The following is a 24,002-nucleotide window of genomic DNA, read 5'->3' as shown; positions in this document are numbered from 1 at the left end:
ATTGCTAAATATTAGATCTCTCTCTCTAAAGCACTTTTTGTTAACGATATGATAATAGGTCATAAAATAGACATGCTCTGTTTGACAGAAACATGGCTAAAACCAGATGATTATATTACTTTAAATGAATCTGTCCCCCAAGATTATTATTATAAACATGAGCCTCTAAAAGGCAGAGAGGGAGGTGTCGCAGCACTTTACAATAACTCTTTTAGCATTTCCCAGAAGTCGAACTCTAAATATAATTCTTTTGAAGTCATGGTTGTTCATGTTTCAACACCTAATACTAAGGATGAAACACTTTTAAAATTTATTCTAGCTATTGTATATAGGCCTCCAGGGCACCACACAGATTTTATTAAAGAATTTGGTGGGTTCTTATCAGAACTAGTACTGGCCGCAGATAGACTCCTTGTCGTTGGTGACTTTAACATCCATGTAGATAACGTTACAGATGCCTTAGGAATGGCTTTCAAAGACACTCTTAACTCCATGGGCGTTAGTCAACATGTGTCAGGACCCACTCACCTTCGTAATCATACTTACGGTATAAATGTGGACAATGTTAAAATCCTTCAGCAGAGTGAAGACATTTCGGATCATTATCTGGTATTATGTTTGTTTCACTGGCCTACGGCTGCAAATAAAACTCATTGTTACAAATATGGTAGAACAATAACTTCAACTACCAAAGATGCGCTTCTCGATAATCTGCCCGAATTGTCTCAAATCGCTAGAATGAGAAATAACGTTGAAGATCTTGACATTACCACTGACAATTTTAATTACACCTTCTCGGAAACGCTAGACACAGTTGCTCCTCTAGTTTTAAAGAAGATTAAAAATGGCAGTCCCACACCGTGGTATAATGAACACACTCAGGCTCTAAAGAAAGCGGCCCGAAAAATGGAGCGCAACTTTAAGAAAACTAAATTAGAGGTATTTCGTACAGCATGGAAGGATAGTATTCGAAAATACAGGAAAGCCCTAAAAACTTCTAGATCCGCCTACTTTTCATCACTAATAGAAGAAAACCAGCACAACCCTAGGTTTTTATTTAACACAGTGGCTAAATTAACAAAAAATAAATCCTCAGTGACTTCTGATCCTGTATATCAGCATAGCAGTGATGAATTTATGAACTACTTCACATATAAAATCCAAGATGTTAGAGAAAATTATAACAATGCAATCAGAAGTGAAACCCGCTGAACAAACTAACTACAGTGCCCTTAAGGAGATAATGCAATTATTTTATACCGTAGATCAAGATGAGCTGTCTAATATTATTAGATCATATAAATCAACAACATGCATGCTAGACCCTATACCTACAAATCTGAAAGAGATGGTCCCAGAAATTATACAGTAGATCCTATTCTTTGTGTTAATAACTCATCTCTGACATTAGGACATGTGCCTAAAGCATATAAAGTGGCTGTTATAAGGCCCCTTGTCAAAAAAAACCAACTCGACCCTAGAGAACTAGGGAACTACAGGCCTATATCAAATCTACCTTTCATATAAAAAAAAAGTAGTTTCAACTCAATTATGCTCCTTCCTCCAAAGGAATGACATCAATGAAGAATTCCAGTCTGGATTTAGAGCATGTCACAGTACAGAGACTGCTTTGATCAGAGTTACAAATGATCTGCTATTGGCGTCTGACCGAGGTTGTATCTCTTTATTGGTGCTGCTAGACCTTAGTGCTGCATTCGATGCCATTGACCACAGCACACTCCTACATACTGTAGACTCGAAAATTACGTCGGCATTAAAGGAATAGCTTTGAAATGGTTTAAATCTTATTTATCCGACCGTTTTCAATTTGTAGCAATAAACAATGAGATGTCATGCAAATCGCAAGTCCAGTACAGTGTACCACAGGGCTCAGTCTTAGGGCCTCTGCTCTTTTATACATGCTACCTCTAGGAGATATAATAAAGCGACACGGAGTTAGCGTTCACTGTTATGCTGATGATACTCAACTTTATATTTCCTGAAGCCTCATGAAACACAGCAGTTCCATCGAATAATGGAATGCATAGTCGATATAAAAAACTGGATGAGTAACAACTTTTTATTACTGAACTCGGACAAAACAGAAGTGTTACTTATTGGACCGAAAACTGCTATAAGTAACAACCAAGAATACTGTTTAACTATTGACGGATGTTCCATAAAACCCTCGTCAGCAAAGAATCTTGGCGTTCTATTCGATAGTATTCTGTTATTTGTGAGCCACGTCGTCAACACCTGTAAAATTGCGTTTTTCCATCTTAAGAATATATCTAAACTACGTCATATGCTGTCAATGTCAGATGCAGAGAAGTTAATTCATGCATTCATGACATCAAGACTAGACTACTGTAATGCACTGTTAGGTGGTTGCCCTGCAGGCTTATTACAAAAACTCCAATTGGTCCAAAACGCGGCAGCTCGAGTTCTTACACGTACAAAAAAGTATGAACATATTAGCCCGGTTCTGTCAACCTTGCACTGGTTACCTATAAAGCATCGCGTTAACTTTAAAATCTTGCTTATTACCTATAAAGCCTTACATGGTTTAGCTCCTCAGTACTTGAATGAACTCCTTTTGTATTACAGTCCTTCACGTGCATTACGCTCTCAGGCGTCCTGTCAGTTGGTAATACCTAGAATTTCAAAATCAAGTGCAGGTGGTAGATCCTTTTCCTATCTAGCGCCTAAACTTTGGAATAGTCTTCCCTGCACTGTCCGGGAGGCAGACACACTCTGTCAGTTTAAATCTAGACTAAAGACGCATCTTTTTAATCTTGCATACACTACTCTTCCATAATATAAATCTTCAGAGGGTTTAGGCTGCATTAGTTAGATCAACCGGAACCAAAAACACAACTGATGTACTTGTTGCATCAAAGAGTACAGAACAGTACTCTACTCTCAGCCAGTCTTGTCTCATTGTTCCAAGGTTACCACAGCGAGCAGGATGCAGTTCATGGCCTGACCTGATGGTAGAGCGGAGAATGGGAAGCGGCGACCTGACAAGAGCTGAGATGATAGAGCTGGATAAAGAAGGACGCGGTCACCTGACATGTCTTCACCACAAATTTTCAAATGCTATTAGATTATTAATGATAATCTTAAACTATAATTTACCTTATAAGTAAATTCATTTATTTTATTTAGCCTTGTTGTGCAAGCTCGCTGGAGCTTGTGCAGAGGCAGCAGCTTTTGCCAGAGGGGAACTGGAATCCCCTGGTTGGGCCTGGGTTCTCCTGAGTTTTTTTTCTCGATTAGAGTTTTGGGTTCCTCGCCACCGTTTGCATACCGTTTTTTGCACTATTTGCTTGGCCGGGGGGGCTGCTTTAGAATTTTAAAGTTTTACTTAATTAATATTGCATATAGGAATTTATAGTCTGTTATATTTGACCTGTGCTTCTCTCTCCTTTATCTTAAATGTGTGCTCTCACTGAGCGTGCCTGTGCATCCGAGTGTCTGCGCGTCCGTGTGTGTGTGTGTTTATGTCTATGTGTGTTAGTACGTGTGCATATTGTGTGTGTGGAGTGTTTTGTATGTGGGTATGTCTGTCTTCTGTGTTTTCAACTTTTTCTTGTTTTTGCAGGTACAACTTTAATTGTTTTGCTTATAGTCAATATGTCTTATGTACAGCTGCTTTGTAACAATGAAAATTGTAAAAAGCGCTATATAAATAAAGTTGAGTTGAGTGTAAAATGCTTTCCTGTAGCTCAGTGGTTAGAGCATGGCGCTAGAAACGCCAAGGTCATGGGCTCGATCCCAGGGATTGCACATACTCAGAAACAAATGTACTGTATAGTATAATGCAATGTAAGTCGCTTTGTATAAAAGTGTCTGCTAAATGCATGAATGTAAATGTAAGTACAAGTTTATAGACAACGAAATGCAGTTAGCATCTAACCAGAAGTGCAAATAACAATATGAGCATAACATATTTATGAAGTGCAGTTATGAGGTAAGGAGCAGCAGTGTTGGGCAGTAACGCGTTACTGTAGTTAAATTACTTTTTGGGTAACGGAGTAATTTAACGTGTTATAATTCCTAAAAAGCGAAATAGCGTTTTCAAAGTCTGGATGCCTGCCTGTCGCACCCGCGACATCATTGGCTGAGGTGCCTCTCGTGATCGATGTTAGCCTTTATGCTCTAATTGTAAGTATTACAGACCCATACATCTCCCTATCACAAGACAATCTTTGGTACTACCAGCGAAAACAAACTCCGCATGGAGAGAGAAACGTATGCGTTCTGTTGCTGGAAATACAATAATTATTTTGAGTTTATTTCTGTCAAAATCAAGAACATTGTTGTGCGTTGTCGGTGATGTGGAGGTAAGCAAAACCCTCTCTCCCACGAAAAATAACCTGAAATGGCAGTACAGCACGGTTAAACTTCTGGAGAAAGTAACGTCACCGGGCACTGAGAGCAATGAATCAACTTCTACTGTCGAGTGCCAGGCTGCTATTAGCAACATGTTATGTTTTGTCAGACTAGTTTTTGCTACTCTAATGCTGTTATATTTGTTAAATGACGAAGAAATCATCATAAAAATATGCAGAAGCACTAGTTAAGATAGACAAGTTATAAGAAACTAAGGAGAGACTTACATTATGGAGTATGCAGGTTTAGAAATACTAGTTAACATATGAAAAAATGTTTTAAGTTAAAATGTCACAGAGTTTAATTATTATTATTATTATTTATGACAGGCTTTAGTATGGAATATGCAGAAAGAATGTATTAAAATAATTAAATACAAGATAGAGTAGAGTATGCACTTCCCAATAAAGTTTAGTCTTGAGAAGGCTAAAGAGGTTATTTTGTGTTTTTCAGGGGTGGGGGGTTGTAATGTAACAAGTAGTGTAACTACTTACTTTTGAAATAAAGTAATCAGACCAGTAACTTGATTACTTTTAAAAGGAGTAATCAGTAATCAGTAATTTAATTACATTTCCAGAGTAACTTGCCCAACACTGAGGAGCAGAGACCAGCTTGTGAAACTTGTGGGTACACGATACAATGAGGTAGTATAAACAGACCGGACCAGCACAGCACAGAAGTCTATATGTACAACATAAGGTGAAAAATGTAAACAAGATAGCATAAAGCAATGACTAGGAGTAGAATAGGGTGCAATGAGAGAGTATAAGCAGTCCAGCTCAAATACAGGTACACTGCAAGTCACAACCGAGGAAGTATAAATAAAATAGGTACATTATGGTGTAAGATACATAATACAATTATGGCCGGTTACCATAACAGTGCAAATAGCAGTTAGAGGTAAAGTATGTAAGGAATGTGCAAAGAAACAGACACAAGTATTTAGAATGTGCTAATTTACATATACAGTTCAGTGCCTGAGTTTAGAGTTCCTCAAGCTGACAACTGAAGGAAAGAAGCTGTTCCTGAGTCTGCTGGCACAATAGCGCAGCCTCCTATAGCGAAGAGAAGTGTGAACAGTTCGTAGTTTGGGTGGGAGATGTCCTTAATTATGCCTTCCACTCTCCGTAGACAGTGTTTGTGGTAAATGTTTTTGATGGGGGGTAGCTGGGCACCAGTGATGTGTTGGGCAGTTTTTACCACCCGCTGAAGGGTCTTTTGGGCTGCCACAGTGCAGTTGCCATACCACACTGGATTGCAGTTTGTTAAGATGGTTCCAATGGTGCAGAATGTGAGGTGGCAGATATTTCCTGAGAAGGTAAATGCTTTGATGTTCCTTTTTGACCAGAGTTGAGGTTCCAGGAAAGACCCTCAGTGATGTGGGGCCCCCAGAAACTTGAAGCTGGTCACACGCTCCACTTCAGCCCCATCAATGTAGATAGGAGTGTGTGTGATGCCCTTCATATTCCGCCGGTGGTCTATAATCAGCTCCTTTGTCTTCTTTGTGTTAAGTGTAAGATTATTGTTGGTGCTCCACACGGCTAGGTGCCGAACCTCATTCCTGTAGGCCAGGGGTGTCCAAAGTCAGTCCTGGAGGGCCGGTTTCCTGCAAAGTTTAGTCAAATCACACCTGAACAGCTAATAAAGGTCTCACAAAGCAGACTAGAAACTTCCAAACAGGTGTGTTGAGCCAAGTTGGATCTAAACTCTGCAGGACAGTGGCCCTCCAGGACCGACATTGGACACCCCTGCTGTAGACTGTCTCATAGTCATCACTGATCAAGCTTACCACCATAATTAAGTTTTACCACCTGCAAACTTAATTATGGAATTGGAGACATGTTCAGGTATGCAGTCATGGGTGAACATTGTCAAGTGTAAACATCAAGTGTGTTGTCTCCTCTTGTGGGGCAGGAAACGTTTTAGTAAAATTTGGAGAGTAATGTCCTCATGTCCTCAGGTGTGATTGAAGTCACCAGCACTGATAAAGGCTCCATCTGGATGTGTTGTTTGTAGCTTGCTGACAGCAGAAGAGAGCTATTTCATAGCTATCTTAGCATAAGCATCCAGGGGTACATACAGAGCAGCTAATATAGTAGTGGTAAACTCACGTGGCAGGTAAAAAGGTCTGCAGTTGACGAATAGGTATTCAATATTAACAGAACAGTGGGATTTGGTAATAACAGCCTCGGTACACCAAGATCTGTTTCTATAGATGCAAACTCCCCCACCTCTGCTTTTACCGGAGTCCACAGCCGTTCTGTCAGCTCTGTAGATATTGCGCCCCTCTAGCTCAATTGCGCTGGTTGGAATTGTTATTGAGCCAAGTTTCTGTGAAAATCACAACATTGCAGTCCCGAAACATATGTTGAGTAATCCGTAGCCGCACATTAGCGAAGAATATTAGGTCTAATATTGTGTCCACCGGACCTCTAGCGTGGCGTCCATGACAGCTGGAGGCTCTGGCGTGGCAGCAAACTTGTGAACAGGCTCTGGGCTGGCGGCATTTTTGTGAACAGTCTCTGGGCTGGCGGCCATCTTGTGAACAGGTGGCCATCTTGTGAACAGGCTCTGGTGTACCAACCTCCATGGCCACTGGAGCTTGCTGCCTACTGCCCCCCCAAAAATGTTTAAGGGAAACGTTCTCCTTGACCTGCCATACAGTAAAGGGCGAGCCAAAGAACAGTAGAATAAAGTCAATGAATTGTTCCAGGGTCCAGCTAGGATCTTCTCTGGGGAGATTCAAACTGATGTCTAGGTCTAGTGTCAGGACCCGAGTTTGATCTTTGTTCCTTTTCTTTCTTTTGTTTTGGGCCAGCTGTCACTTCCACGTGCGCTCTCGCACAGCTGCTCTCACACACCTGTTTCCTCATTATTTCCTTTCCTTTATCTTCTCCTTCGTTTTCTCTCTCGTTGCTAGTGTATCTTGCCATTCTATTAACTTTTTGTTTTTGATTAGTTGGGGCTTTTGATAATAAACTTTTCAAGCATCCATCTGCTCTTGGGTCCATCTCTCGTGTCCCTGACATCTACACCACTCTAGAAACACTCCTTGATTAAGGTATCATCACATGGCACAAATTTACTATAATAAAGAACTCCTCCACACAGGTTTCAATACTGCGGCTATCTTCAAAAATTGTTCAGAAGATCGTGGATAATACCTGCTAGGTCTCTGTTGGGTCCGCTGCTAGATCGTCTTGGTTACATATGTAACCTCAGTTCCCTGATGGAGGGAACGAGACGTTGTGTCGAACCGACAGATTGGGGTTCGTCTTGAGAACCTATCATCTTCTGAGTATTTTGAAAAGGCCAATGAAATTTGGCAAATGAAATTTGCATGCCGGACTCCTCCCCGGATGTCCGGGTATAAAGGGAAGCCGGCGTGCTCATTCATTCACCGTTTGGTCCGAGGAGCCTGAGAGCATCCCCCGACCGCTGCGGCGGGCGGCCAGCGTTGTGGCATAAAGGACACAACGTCTCGTTCTCTCCATCAGGGAACTGAGGTTACATACGTAACCAAGACGTTCCCTTTCTCTCGACGTTGTGTCGAACCGACAGATTGGGGTTCCTATGGAAAACGCCACAGTGCTGAGCCGCGTCACATTCTCTAGCGGATCAACGCTGACTGGCCTGGGCGAGTCAGACGTGAGCGCTAGCGCGAAATTGTAACCGTCCAGTGGAGAGGTAGGGGATCCCAGAGCTTTTTCGAAAAGGTGGGAAGCCCCTGCCACCGGCCGTCACGGGTGGAAGCCTTAATTCTCTAACAGCGAGAAGCCGCCCGGCACCGTAAGGGCCACTGGGGAAGCATTATTCCCCCCTGGGGGAAAAACGCTACAGAAACCACTACCTACCGTAGGGAGGAATTAGTGGAGACACCACATGGTCTCACCATCAGGGGAGAACTCATGGGAAAATGTGCGGACTGAAGGAGTTAACCGCAAGGTGGAAGTCCACCTAGGGAGGTCATGGGTTGCCGAGGTGGGAACCATTCATGAGGATACATCAGACAGAACCGCCCATGGGGGAGGGGGGTTGCCACGTCTGGAGCACTAGGTCTGGTTAGAGCTATGTAGATGGCTCAACTGTTCCCCGGCCTAAGGGGGCAGTGCTGCTCTGCCCAGCCTGCCCCCAGGAAGGTGCTTAGTGATGGATGGGAAGGGAGGGAAAGGGAGGTGGAAATAGCCGCTGACCCACCTAAGGAAGGGGGGAGGGCTTTTGCAGGCGTACGCCCTACCGGCTGCCGGTCTTACACGTTGCCCTGCAGGACGCGGGTTGACACCGGTTCCATGCGTAGGTATTAGAACCTCGTGAAGGTGATGTCTGCCAGAGAGGCGCCCTGAGCCAGTGCCCATGAGGAGGCTACACCCCGAGTGGAGTGTGTCCACCCTCCTAACGGGCAGGGGCGATCTTGAGATCGGTAAGCCGTAGCGTCGGAATCCACATTCCAGTGCGCCAGCCTCTGTTTGGAGACAGTCCTCCCCTTCTGCTGACCTCCAAAACAGACAAAGAGCTGCTCAGAGCTTCTGAAGCTCTGCGTGCGGTCCAAGTAGAGGCGCAGTGCACGTACTGGACACAACACGGAAGTCGTTGGGTCTTCCTCCCCGGTGGGGAGCGCCTGCAGGTTCACCACCTGGTCTCTAGGGGGAGTGGTGGGACCTTTGGGCACGTAGCCAGGCCGGGGTCTCAGGATAACGTGAGAATCACCGGGCCCGAGTTCTAGGCAATCTGTGGACACAGAAGGTGCTTGTAGGTCCCCTACCCTCTTGGAGGTGAGCGCCATCAGGAGAGCCGTCTTTATCGTGAGGTGAAAAAGAGCGGCAGCTCCGAGGGGCTCGAGGGGGGGGCCTCTTGAGGCCCGCCGCCTAGGTCGTAAGAGGTTACGGAGCGCGGACAAGGCGGTAGCCTTCTCGCGCCCCTTAGGAACCTAATGACCAGGTCGTGCTGTCCCAGAGGCTTCCCAGCAACTGGGTCGTGATGAGCGGCCGTAGCGGCTACATACACTCCCAGTGTGGAGGGGGGAGAGGTTACTCTCCAGTCTCTCCTGAGGAAGGGACAGCCTGTTCCCGATCGAGCAACTCCACGGGTTTTCTCACCGAGAAGAGCACCAGGATGAGAAGAGGCGCCACTTATGGGCGTATAGCTGCCTAGTGGCCGAGGCCCTAGCCTGAGTGATGTCACAACCAGCGCAGGGGGTGGGCCACTCAGGATCTCCTCGTCCTGTCCAGACATGGAGGTTCCAGGGGTCTGCCTGGGATGCCGTAACGTGCCCCTTCCCCTGAGAAAGCAGGTCCTTCGCCAGGGGGAGCGGCCAAGGGGAAGTTGTTGTCAAGAGCCTTAGCTCGGAGAACCAAGTCCGGTTAGGCCAATAGGGCGTAACTAGTACCACTTGATACTCCTCTTCCCTGGCCTTGCACAAGACCTGTGCAATGAGGCTACTGGGAGGAAGGCGTACTTCCGCTTACCCTGCGGCCAGCTGTGCGCTAGGGTATCTGTCCCGAGGGGTCCCAAGGTCAGGGAGTACCAAAGCGGAAATGGGAGGAGTCCAGGGAGGCAACAGGTCCACCTGCGCCTGGCCAAACTGCTCCCATATGAGCTGGACTGCGCGGGGATGGAGTGGCCACTCTCCGCGAGGCGTCGACTGATGAGAGAGCGCATCGGCTGTCTGGTTCAGGTCGCCCGGGATGTGTGTGGCTCGCAGGGAGCTGATCACCTGCTGACTCCAGAGGAGGAGGCGTCGGGCGAGTCGTGTTAGCTGCCATGAGCGAATGCCACCCTGACGATTAATAACTCCACGGCAGCTGTGCTGTCCTGCCGGACCAGCACGTGCTTGCCCTGCACGAGAGGTTGCCACCTCTTCAGTGCAAGTAGCACAGCCAACAACTCTAGGCAGTTGAAATGCCAACGCAGGCGGGGGGGCCCGTCCACCGCCCCGACACTGCGTGCCCGTTGCACACCAACCCTGTCCCAACCCTGTAGGGAGGCAACCGCCGTCACCACGACGCACCTTGCCCCTGCTCTAGGGGGACCCTGTCCGCAAGAAGGTCATTGAAGACCAGGGGGTCAGGGTGCGTCGGCAGAAAGGCGTGATGACCATAAGCCTGCTGCCGGTGTGCCACGCTCTCCAGGGAACCCGTCTCTGTAGCCAGTGTTGGAGCGGTTGCATTTGCATCGACCCGAGGGGGACCACCCCCACCGAAGATGCCATGAACCCAGGAGCCTCTGAAAGTTTCAGGGGGACCGCTGACTGCCTGAAGTGATGAGCCCAGATGAGCCAGTCGTCGAGATAGTTAGTACCCGCACATCTCTGTCCCCGAGGGGAGTGAAGGCAGCTTCCATGGTCTTCGTGAAGACTCTTGGGGACAGGGACAGACCGAAAGGGAGGACTCTGTACTGATACGCCCGCCCGAAAGCGAGACATGACAGTAAGCGTCCTTCAGGTCGATTGCCATGAACCAATCTTGACGTCTGGTAGACGTCAGGATGCGCTTCTGCGTGAGAATCCTGAACGGCAGCTTGAGTAGGTGCCTGTTCAGGGTACGCAGATCTAGCAACTCCCTTCTTTGGGGACGATGAAGTACGGGCTGCAGAACCCGTTGAACATCTCGGCCAGAGGGACGAGCACGATCGCTTGCCAGAGGGGTGGTGACCCTGGCCCGAAGCACAGGAGCATCCTTGCCTCTGACTGAGGTAAGAGGATGTACCAAACTCGAGCGGGCGTCTGGTAAGTTGTAGCGCGTAGCCGAGATGGATTGTATCCCGTAGCCACCGTGACGGTTTTGGGCTCCCAGGGACCGAGACCGGGGCTAGGAGTACGATCTGCTTCATCGACCTCCCAGGGGGTGGTTCGATGGCTGGCAGTGCGGATTCCTTGCCGTGGGGAAGCCCCCGGGGAGGAGATCGGCTTTGTTGACTTACCTGCCTGGCGATGATGTAGCACAACGCACTGTCGATTGAGAGTGCTGAGGGCTACTGATTATCCTCGACATTGGGTCTCGCCGTGAAACAATGTCGAGTTGCCGAACACCGTCGTGTAGAGGGTGAGAGCGGCTGTGATACACACCCAGAGAGAGAAAACTCTTAAGCGAGTGGGCCGTTGGGGACGGGGCAGGCGTCCCAGACTGACCACCCAGTGTGGAATGGCCGGGGTCGGGCCCGATGGTATTCTCGATCTCCCCGGTGTCTTCCCATAAGGACCAGAATTATAGTGTGAACTAATAGTCCAGATGATGTGGAGAGTGCCGTCTAGTGGACCTGTGATTGTGGCAGTCAGTAAAAATTCACATAAAAGCATTCACAACAGACACACTCACAGCGAATACGGCATTCCACATAAACTAGTATCTTGGTATAAGCACGTATTGTATTATTGCCTTGTATTAATGACAAATCGCTTTATTGTTTCAGTTTTAGAACTTAAAGTTTTCGTATTTATTAATACAACTTTAAGATATAACATTCTGCTTAAATTAATTTATTATTACATATAGGAATTTACAGTCCGTATAATATTTGACCTGTATTTCTCTCTCATTTATCTTAAACGTGTCCTTCTGTGATACGCTGTTTGTGTGAGTGTGTGTGTGTGCGTGCTTGCGTGTGTATATTGGGCTCTGTGCGTGTGGAGTTGTGTTTTATGCATGTGGGTGTGTATGTGTGTTCACTTTTTTTGTTTTTACTTGTATAACTTTAATGTTTTGCTTATAGTCAATATGTTTCATGTACAGCTGTAACAATGAAAATTGTATAAAGCGCTATATAAACAAAGTTGACTTGACTTGACTCCTAATTTTCTCTGTGAGTCGCTTTGAATAAAAGTGTCTGCTAAATCCCTAAATGAAACATAAATACACATCTAAAAAACACAGAAACCTCTTTATATGCTTTTTATTTATTTTCTTTTACCTCCAGGAATGTGGCTGGAAGCCAGAGCAGATCTCTTTACATGTCAGACACACCGCACCCCTTCCCGCTGGTGGCAGCCCCACTGACATCTGGAAAATGAACCACGAGATGGAGAGAAAAGAGGAAACAGATCAGTATTCAGAGACTTTACTCACTGCAGAGATGTTTTATAAAACACAGACATTCATTAAATAACAAAAACCATATTAGAAATTTAGCTCATTACATAATTTCATTGAAAATGTAAAGTTCTAAATATTTCCAGTATTATCATCCACTAAATGAATTCTTTCTCCGAAACACTCCCCATCTATGCCTTTAGTTAGGTAAACAAACCCTTCCTTTTAAATCATTGGCAATGTTGAGTCAATGTTACTCGACATCGTTTTGATTGTGCAAAACAGTGTTTCGATTTTTTTGAAAATTCAGTCGTTGAATGATTTACTAGTCACTATTTGGTGAAGAGAAAGTATTTTAACGTACATTGGTTTAAAATTTTTGCCCTTTTATTACTGTAAGGGTAGAGAGACTCACAGACAAGGGTTATCAGCCAGACAGGTATATTTATTGACAAATGATTAAAATAACAACAGGTGAGTATACAGTATATATGAGAAAGTTCTTGAACTGGACAGATGGGTGGAGGATATAACAGTCTTTGTGTTAGCCGGAGTTGGTGGACGGGTGGTGAACGTGGAGAAGGGAGGATGAACGGTAGATTGAAAGCCACGCGGAGTACACAGCAGAGTAGGGGTTCACCAGGAGAGTACTGGAGTATTCTTGGAGATAGTAGAATCCACGGAGATCGCTGGAGTATGACACAGAGATCGCTTGGAGTGTTCTAGGAGATAGCTGGAGTTCACTAGATCGTTGGGGATAGTATATTCCACTGGGAGATACTGAGAACAACAGGGTTAATGTCCTTTACCACTTGGGAGACCAGACGAAGACTGACTGCTGGTGAGTGGCTTTTATCGTGCTGGGTTTGGTGATTAGTGATTGGGAACAGGTGTGCTGGTCAGAATCGGGTGATTGTGAACAAGGACGTGGGGTGGAGCCTGGTGTGTCCGTGACAGAACCCACCACTCCACGGCCCGCTCCTGAGGGCCGAAGAGGATGGCGTCGTCGTGTGCGACCTCGGCCGCGAGGAGCTGGATCTTGTGGATGAGTGGTATGGAATTCGCTGAGTAGACTGGGGTCAAGGATGTCATCGCGGGGGACCCATGATCTTTCTACTGGTCCATAGCCTTCCCAGTCTAGGAGGTACTCGAGGTGTCCACCACAACACCTGTTAACAGGGAGCGCTCTTTCCACCCGCTAGCAGCGGCGAGAGTACGGAACCGGAGAGAGTAGTCCTGTATGGAGGTTTTGCCTTGCTTGAGATGGTATAGTTATTCACCAGCCGACGCATCTCCTTCTGGTCAACCGAAGACTTCCTTGAAATGGTTGACGAAAGCGTTGAGAGATTGCATGGCTGGTCCATTTTGCTGTCATAGCGACTCGGCCCACTGGAGCGCTCGACCTGTTAGGAGAGACAACATAAAAGCTATTTTAGCTGTCTCGGTGGGGAAACGCTGCGGCTGCATCTCGAGGGCGAGTGAGCATTGGAGGAGGAATCCATTGCATGCCTCCGACAAACCAGAGTAAGGTGCTGGGTTGACCATGGGACTGGAAGGAAAGGGTGGAGCTGAAGTTACGGTGACAGGATTTGGAGGTGGTGTGGAGGTGGTGGCTGGTACTGAGACGAGAAGCCGTTTGAGTGAATACACCAACTCCTGGAAGGGATCCATACCTGTCTGGCTATGTTGGTATGGTCCGGTCTTCTGTAAGGGTAGAGAGACTCACAGACAAGACAATTACACAGAATGACTTGACATACAGCCGTGAAAAAAATTTGAGATGACTTTAAATGTTAATTTACAGTTTTTTTACAAAGATTTTTGCAATAATATCAAGACCTTCATGTCTTTTTCAAATCTCTAGAGACGAAATTCACAACCTGTGATCAAAATGCACATTTTTTAAAACTCTTAACACCTTTTCCAAATGCTTGGATACAATTAACATAAACCGAAGATCATTTGTTCACTGAACCAAAATCACCAGTTCAAAATGACACAACTTAACATCAAAGTATTACCATTTCAAAATGCAAATGACACATTACATTGAGATGACTGTGCATTCAACAATATTCCATCATGAAATAAAGGCATCATGAAAGTTTCAGGTTAACTAGATCAATTGACCATGTCCCAGCTGGATTATATTATCTATGGATGTCATATTTCGTCAGTCAATGCTTTACAGCATTAGACATTCAGGGCATCAGACTGCAAATATTTTTTTGAGAATGTGCGAGAATCTGGTCACACACATAAAATTATCGCATCATCACGCACTCATATCATCATGTGTTATAAGTAACATACACGCGCATGACGCACTGATGACAAAACATGAAAGTTAAGAGTTTGGTCATATAAAAATGAAGAGATCAATAGCTCATTACTATAAAAAACAAGGTGTGGAGGGTGAGGATGCTTGCGGAAAGGACGAGCAAACGAGCCACCCTTCAGACACAACTGATTCATACCTGTCAACATTTGGGTACCAAATTCCGGCAGACCTATGATAGCGAGTCCGTTATCGGTCCATTCTCAAACGCGTTCCGGGAGTGTAACGGAGTGCCCCATAGACGACAAGTGCAGTTTACAGTTTTTTTTTACAATTGCTATGACAATTTTTCCACAATTGTGGTCTCAAAGTTTTTTTAATGTGCATTTTAAATACATTTACCTTGTTAAAATAATTATCTTATATCAAACACAGCATTAGTATATAACCAATCATATATATTTTAAATATATGACTCACTGCTTAATGAGATGGATGTGCTTGAAATGACTTGCATGTATCGATGTTTGGTTGTATCGGAGAATGTCTGAGTCTCAAATCATTCTCTATGCAGAGTCTGTGTCGATATTTGTTCTTTATGTGGGCAAGTGCTGAAACCCACTCTCGCAAAGGAACGTTGTGGAGAAGGGCAGTAATGTTTTCAAAGCATGATCGGCTAATGCAGGATACTCTGCATGCAAGGCTATCCAGAAGTCTGTCGGTAATTTTTGTGCGAAGTCAATTCTCAAAGCACCACTCTTAGAGATTTCAATGACTCTCTCGCTCAGACACAGGCAAATGCCCTGTGCTGGTGGCAGAGAAATGATGGCGAATCCAGGTGTTTGAATTGTCTGTCTCCGGAAAGTACCTGCGCAACTGCTGAACCTGAGTTGACGCTGTAATCTCTGATGCATCGCTATCTGTGTCGGTGTCAACAGGAGCGGCTGTATTTACACCTGCAGCCGAAGTGCTGTTGGAGGGACCCGGGGTGAAGTCAGAGGACTGTGGATCATACGAGCTACTGGGAGTCGATTTTCTTTATGTAGCTGCAGGCCTAAATCTTTGCAGCCGCTTATCCATTTTAATTTTACAAGCAGTTGTTGCTTTGTTCGAAGCCGTGTGCAGTCGAATTACATGCAGTAACGTAAAAACATGCGGTTACGCATGACACTTCATTGGACACCTATGTTTTGATTGGATATCATGAATTTGACCTTTTATGGCACTACCTGACCACTATTTTGCTGTGTGTATACTAGAGGGAGCACGTCTTTATATTTAGCTTGTTACAAAAACATGACTGGTTGAATGTCAGGTGCATTAAAATTAAGTAAACATTGCATTTCAGCATTTTGTTCACATACCCACTCCATCACCTGGCGTACCCCCGGGGGTACGTGTACCCCAGTTTGGGAACCACTACACAATTAACACATTTCTTGTTGCTTTGACACAAAATCCATACATTTAACACACATTTAGATGCTTTAACTTCTTTGACACGCAAGCTCAACCAAGACCAAAACAAAGTATTTTTACTGCCAAATTTACAAATGCTTTCACACTGTATGTCAGAACAGACAGTGGTGGAAAGAGTACTGGAAATTTGTACTTAAGTACAAGTACTGTTACATTGCTGAAATTGTATTCAATTACAAGTAAAAGTACTGGTGTTAAAAAAAGTAATTGAGTAAAAGTAAAAATTACTCTTCTCAAAAACTACACAGAGTACTAGTTACTCTTTACTTTTTAGGTGGTATTACTAATTATTAATAATCAAATTTGGAGATTTATATAGAAAATACCTACTTTTAACAAAACACATCTTGACCTTACTTACTTTCAAATGCGCAAAACCGCCATTTGATATGCACCCTGCCTGCCGCACACGTCCTCCTTCATGATTAAACTAAATTGGAGGCAGATGTCTTGAAATCTGTGTGACGCAAGTTTTCTATGCGCGATTTGAGTGGACGGGGTCACGTGACGGGACTGATTATTCTCCTTAGCCAATCACATGAAGATTAAACATATAAAGTAGCAACGACAATGTGAGGAAAAATAGCACCGTAAAGTACCGATACAGCAGTAAAGTACCGATACAGCACTAAAAATGTACAAGTAAAAATACACTGTTTTTAAACTACTTAAAAAAGTACATTTCTTGAAAAAAACTACTCAATTACAGCAATTTGAGTATTTGTAACTTGTTACTTTACACCACTGAGAACAGATGACATCACGTTCTAAACCTATCTTATAAGCTAAAGTCAAAGTGAACAGCTGTTCATATTGTGAATTACAACACAAATATATCATCTGTATTTTTATTCCAAATTGAAGTTATGCAAATATATAATTAACAGCCGTAGTCTTTACACTTTCTGTCATAAACATGTAAAGTGAGGGACAGAACATTACCGTAAGATGAACCTTTTGTGAGGAACACCCTTCCTAAAATTCATATCCATCTATCATTTTTTATGTGTAAAGAAACATTTAAATTTATTAGATAAATAGTGAATGTGAAATTACAGTATAAAGACAAAATATTGTTTCCAAACTAGGGCTGAAACGATTCCTCGAGTAACTCGAGTTATTCGAATACAAAAAATCATCGAGGCAATTTTTGCTGCCTCGAAGCCTCGTTTAATCCATTTAACTACAGTACACACGGAGCACTGTGTTTCCCCACGGACCGTTATTACTGACGCACAGCCCGCTAAACTCTATTCATGTTACAGTCTCATGCATTCACCGTGAGACACACGCATTTTAGTATGTTCACACGCTCACACGTGTTTCTCATGCTGATAAATAACTGATAGCTTATAGGGCTGTGACGGTTGCCGTAACAACCGCACCACCGCGGTGGTAAAGTGCCATGACGGTGAACTGCCACCGGCGGTAGTGCACGTCACTCTGACAAATATAGGTGTAATAAATATGAGAGTTGCGATAACGATTGCTAGTTGTAGCCTTTCAGTTGTGGGTGGTTTTATTTAAAAGATTTTAAATTAACAGAAATTATTGGCATACGTGTCCGTTGGTGCGTTCGAGCGCAAGCCTGCACGGCAAAACCCAGGTTATTCTGCGGCTTCTGCAATGGATCTTGTTGTGAAATGAACAGATACGTAAAATCAAAACTGGCTATGACCCGCTTGCTTAGTGTCGGAGCGCGCGCAGGTTTTGCCGCGGTTGCGGAGAGACATCTCTTCATTTGCGCTCCTGTGCACATCTTCTGAACGCGCATTTAGTGCAGCTGTACACATTTTAATCTGGACAATGTCAACAAGTAAGTTTCACATCAACGAGTCGGAAAAAGTAAAGTTTTTATGGCAATCTGAATAGGAAAGCCAAGGTAGGTTTAAACAGTTTGTTTCAAATGGAATTGTTAAGGACTGTAAGGGTTAATACGCCACTGACTGAAGTTACTGCAACAAGAGCTTTTTTATTTAGTATTTAGCTTTCTTATATCATTTAAGTTTTCATTATTTACTGATGTTTATTTCAATGTTTTATATGCTGTAGCGTGCCGTTTCACTGATGGATTTGCGCGTTAAACATTGACGGATGCTTCATCCTCATTTATTTCAAATATCATATTTCAATTATTTAACAATTTCAAGTATTTAAATAAGGTCTATATTTCTCTTCCACTCGTCATGTGGTTGCTACACGCAAATATAATAATATAAATATTATTTATATAAATAATATATATTTCTCAACCACCGCACCATCGCGGTCGATTTGTCTATTACCACTGCGGTGGTAAAAAACTGCCACAGCCCTAATAGCTTATTGAAATGGTGAACTGATATTTGACTTGGTTTTAGTCTATTTTACGAGTGAAACTTGTTTTCCGGCTGCATTGAGTCCATCAAACTAGATGCGGACTAGTGGACACCGAATCCTGTTATTTACACATGTCATCTGTCTGTTCTGCGTGTCTGAGTGAATGAACTGCACAGTTTAACGTGCTACACGCGTGATGCTCATGAATTTGTCTGCGTCTGCGCTGAATGAGGACATGAACTTCACCTCCAGAGTTGCGCTAAGAGTTTATTTCACAAACATGTTATTGTTTGAGTGAAGAAACAGACATACTAAAAAATAAGGGTCTTCTGACAACCTTCCAAAATAAAAGTCATAGGCTATTGTTTGAAATTATTAGTTCCATTTTTATTCATGTTTCTTATTTATACTGTATATTTGTATTATATTGCATTTTGAATTTAATATGGCAATGGAATGTACTAAATGGGTTTAGTTTTCACAGATATTAATGTATGCTATTTCAGCAATAAAAACTAATTGTTCTAAAAAGGAAACAAATTAGTTGTTTTACTCATTTTAAGAGACCTGTCTTATTTTCTCTTGTATATTTAGTATTGCTTTTTAATAAAGAAAAAGTACTTATTATCCGAATACCCGATTAATCGATGGAAAAATCAGTAGAATACTCGATTAGTAAAAGAATCGATAGCTGTAGCCCTATTCCAAACTTACAAATAGTTGGCTACACTTGTTGGAGGTATATAACCCTGAAGAGTATTTTCAATTCATATGTATTTGTACTGTAACAACTTTCACTTTGAGTGTGAAAAAAAGGAAATATACACTAGAAATATATACAAATATAAACAATTTTGGAAACTATGCAATGTAGCAAATAAAGCAGTTTAAACAAATAAAGCATAAACACTTTCTGTAAACTTCCTGGGGGTTTGAAAATAAACCACTGGCTATCATACCGAGAGGCTGGTGAAAGAATACAGACACATCTCAGCTGGGACACAATGGTATTTATTGTCCAGATTTTTTGAGAAACCAACATGTAGGATATTGTTTAAAGGCAGACCTGACATATAAAATGCAGTTTCTGTTATTCCATCTGATGTTAGCGTTTTTTATGACATTGTTATATGATCAGGGCCGGATTATCCAATGGGCATTATGGGCACAGGCACAATGCCTATAATTATTGACAAAGTCTGCCCTTTTACTCACTTAATAACAGTTTTGTGAATCCGGCGTGTTTGTTTGTGAATTATGGAAGAATCTGATAGAACTGAATTAATAGATAGAGGTGAGGCAGTGTGTGCTTGAAAATGCCAGTGAGTTACAGTATGCAGGGAGATGTCTTGATATTGTTGTTGCTGGTCCAGGAAAGCATTGTTGCAATCATGTGGTGTAAATCCTGTATGTGTACAGGTGTTGATATTGCCCTTCAGGTTGTGATCATAGTTTGGAACTTGGCAATGTAATCCTGTATAAGATAGAGGTGTTGTCTACACGTAGTACCCTATAGGCTAATTCAAAAGTTTATTGTGCGCACAATTCTTAATCCGGGCCTTGATATAGTTGACTAAATGTACCTGTTAGTAGAGAGAGAAGAGTGTTAGTGTTTTGGTAGATACAGTGTATTGTGTAAGTGTATTTTTAAAATGAATGTTGGAGTTTAGTTTACAATGTGTGATTTTGAGCATGAAATTAACAGTTTTGCCAATTCTGTGTTTTAGGAGTGTTGCTGTGTTAAGAAGAGTTAATGTGAGTCGATTCACAACCCTCAACAAGTAGACAATAAATAAATAAACATGAGGATGATGGTTGTGTTTTCATTGGCATGCCTGTATGTGAAAATAGCATTGATGTTGATCTTTACAGGTCATCATTAAGAAAATAGAAATGAAAGACACACTTATCAGATAGCGTAAGGTGATGACAACTGCCACACCACTTTAAATAAATTGTCTCTGTATTCTGAAACACAAGCCATAATAATAAACTGCCAAGCACTGTTCTCTCTCCATACAGATGGCTTATTAAGATCTGTGATGAAAGGTAGGACAAAAATAACATCAGATCAAGAACACAAAAGAACAACACAACATGCTACCATGGTGTCAAAGCCCTTAAAAAGCTTTTGTAAATTGCAAACATATTTAGCCATGACGATAACTGCTGGTATGGACAACCGCTCTGGTAGAAGAGTCCCAGTGTGTGAGTGTGAGTCAGTGTTACCACCACTCACATGTTCTCACAAAAAATTTAAATGATTCTAAATAGGGAATATAATATATAGGATAGGGAAAGTAAAAATGCCAGTAAGGAAATATAAATAAATGTTCTGCTTTTTAGTGACATTGGCCACATACTGCAAAATTTTGGGGGTGAAAACTCTAGGTATGTACACGTAGATCCACAAACATTGATGCTCCCATCATTCTTAAATGGTCAACATTTCTCCATGTCTGTTGCTTTTTGATTTTGTATGTATTAACTTAAGATAACATGTTTTTACACCATAGTAGGGCTGCAGCTATCGATTCTTTTACTAATCGAGTATTCTACTGATTTTTCCATCGATTAATCGGGTATTCGGATAATAAGTACTTTTTCTTTATTAAAAAGCAATACTAAATATACAAGAGAAAATAAGACTGGTCTCTTAAAATGAGTAAAACAACTAATTTGTTTCCTTTTTAGAACAATTAGTTTTTATTGCTGAAATAGCATACATTAATATCTGTGAAAACTAAACCCATTTAGTACATTCCATTGCCATATTAAATTCAAAATGCAATATAATACAAATATATAAATAAGAAACATGAATAAAAATGGAAATAATAATTTCAAACAATAGCCTATGACTTTTATTTTGGCAGGTTGTCAGAAGACGATTATTTTTTAGTATGTCAGTTTCTTCACTCAAACAATAACATGTTTGTGAAATAAACTCTCAGCGCAACTCTGGAGGTGAAGTTTATGTCCTCATTCAGCGCAGACGCAGACAAATTTATGAGCATCACGCGTGTAGCACGTTAAACTGTGCAGTTCATTCACTCAGACACGCAGACCAGACAGATGAAATGTGTAAATAACAGGATTCGGTGTGCACTAGTCCGCATCTAGTTTGATGGACTCAATGCAGCCGGAAAACAAGTTTCACTCGTAAAATAGACTAAAACTAAGTAAAATATCAGTTCACCGTTTCAATAAGCTATTAGGGCTGTGACGGTGGCAGTTCTTTTTACCACCGCGGTGGTAATAGACAAATCGACCGCAGTGGTGCGGTGGTTGAGAAATATATATTTTATTATTTATATAAATAATATTTATATTATTATATTTGCGTGTAGCAACCACATGACGAGTGGAAGAGAAATATAGACCTTATTTAAATACTTGAAATTGTTAAATAATTGAAATATGATATCTGAATTAAATGAGGATGAAACATCCGTCAATGTTTAACGCGCAAATCCATCAGTGAAACGGCACACTACAGCATATAAAACATTTAAATAAACATCAGTAAATAATGAAAACTTAATTGATATAAGAAAGCTAAATACTAAATAAAAAAGCTCTTGTTGCAGTAACTTCAGTCAGTGGCATATTAACCCTTACAGTCCTTAACAATTCCATTTGAAACAAACTGTTTAAACCTACATTGGCTTTCCTATTCAGATTGCCACAAATCCGACTCGTTGATGTGAAACTTACTTGTTGACATTGTCCAGATTAAAATGTGTACAGCTGCACTAAATGCGCGTTCAGAAGATGTGCACAGGAGCGCAAATGAATAGATGTCTCTCCGCAACCGCGGCAAAACCTGCGCGCGCTCCGACACTAAGCAAGCGGGTCATAGCCAGTTTTGATTTTACGTATCTGTTCATTTCTCAACAAGAGCCATTGCAAAACCCGCAGAATAACCTGGGTTTTGCCGTGCAGGCCCGCGCTCGAACGCACCAACAGAAACGTATGCCAATAATTTCTGTTCATTTAAAATCTTTTAAATAAAACCATCCACAACTGAAAGGCTACAAATAGCAATCGTTATCGCAACTCTCATATTTATTACACCTATATTTGTCAGAGTGACGTGCACTACCGCCGGTGGCAGTTCACCACCGTCATGGCACTTTACCATCGCGGTGGTGCGGTTGTTACGGCAAACGTCACAGCCCTATAAGCTATCAGTTATTTATCAGTATGAGAAATACTTGTGAGCGTGTGAACAGACTAAAATGCGTGTGTCTCACGGTGAATGCATGAGACTTGAGAGCCCTGTAACATGAATAAAGTTTAGCAGACTGTGCGTCAGTAATAATGGTCCGTACGCAGTGCTCCGTGTGTACTGTAGTTAAATGGATTAAACGAGGCTTCGAGGCCTTTACAGTTTTTTTTTCAATTGTTAACAAGCATTTACCAATACTTAACCCTAACTCTTAACACAGTAACACAAGTACATCACACAATTAGGCAAACAGCTCATTTTTTGCCCAAAACCACATTTGTGACCCTGGACAACAAAACCAGTCTTATGGGTCAATTTTTCGAAATTGAGATTTTTACATAACCTGGAAGCTGAATAAATAAGATTTATATAGATGTATAAGTTGTTAAAATAGGACAATATCTGGCTGAGATACAACCATTTAAAACTCAGGAATCTGAAAGTGCAAAAAAATCTAAATATTGAGAAAATTGCTGTTGAAGTTGTTAATCAGGGGTACTGTGGCAGACCATCCAATCATAAAAATAAAGTTTTTATACATTTAAAGGTAGGAAATTTACAAAATATCTTCATGGAACATGATCTTTACTTAATATTCTAATGATTTTTGGCATAAAAGAAAAAGCGTTAATTTTGACCCATACAATGTTGTTTTGTTTTTTACTAAAAATGTTCCCGTGCTACTTAAGACTTGTTTTGTGATCCAGGGTCACATTTGTTAAATAAATACAAACGCTACATTTCAAAATGCCGAATGTCTTTTTCTACATATACTAAATGTCAGGATCCTGTCCTTCCTGTCCTGAGTTTTCGTGCCTTGTGGACAGGGTCGTGACAGTACCATGTCTTGTGTGAGTATGTTTCGTCTTGTGTGGAGACACGTGGCAGTTTGTCTTGACATTTCGTTGCGTGTCCTCCTGTCTTTCGTTTAGCTCCACCCCCTTGTTTCTCCATTAGTGTCCCATTAGTGTTTCATCCCGTTCACCTGTCCAGTCTGTGCTCATTAGTGTTTAAATCTTGTCACCTGTCCTTCACCATCCCTGTGCAATCTCCCCTCGTTAACGTTTCCCTACTTAGTGTCCCTCCCTACTTAGTTTCCCTCACACCTTGTTGGTTCATTCCTTCCTGTCTTCCGTATCCTGCGTGTTTTCCTGCCCATGTGTCGAACCGTGGATTTCGTGTTTTGGATTACCCTGTTCCCTTCGCGTTTTGGATTACCCTGTTCCCTTCGCGTTTTGGATTACCCTGTTACCCTCGTGTTTTGGATTACCCTGTT

The 24,002-nt window shown here is 42.4% G+C and overlaps 1 protein-coding gene across 1 annotated transcript in view; it reads right to left on the bottom strand.

Moving 5' to 3' along the window:
- The window catches only part of lmcd1 (LIM and cysteine-rich domains 1), an 84,063-nt gene that overhangs the window by 51,541 nt on the left and 8,520 nt on the right, over positions 1–24,002 (bottom strand). Inside the window, exon 2 of the mRNA XM_057325848.1 lies at positions 12,301–12,389. Within this exon, the coding sequence (XP_057181831.1) occupies positions 12,301–12,389 (89 nt within the window). The remainder of the gene's footprint in view (positions 1–12,300; positions 12,390–24,002) is intronic.

The sequence above is a fragment of the Triplophysa rosa genome, linkage group LG25 (assembly GCF_024868665.1).
Source record: "Triplophysa rosa linkage group LG25, Trosa_1v2, whole genome shotgun sequence".
In the NCBI taxonomy this organism is placed as follows: Eukaryota; Metazoa; Chordata; class Actinopteri; order Cypriniformes; family Nemacheilidae; genus Triplophysa; species Triplophysa rosa.
The sequence above is the reverse complement of the archived record's forward strand: the minus strand, read 5'-3'. Positions and strand labels throughout refer to the sequence as shown.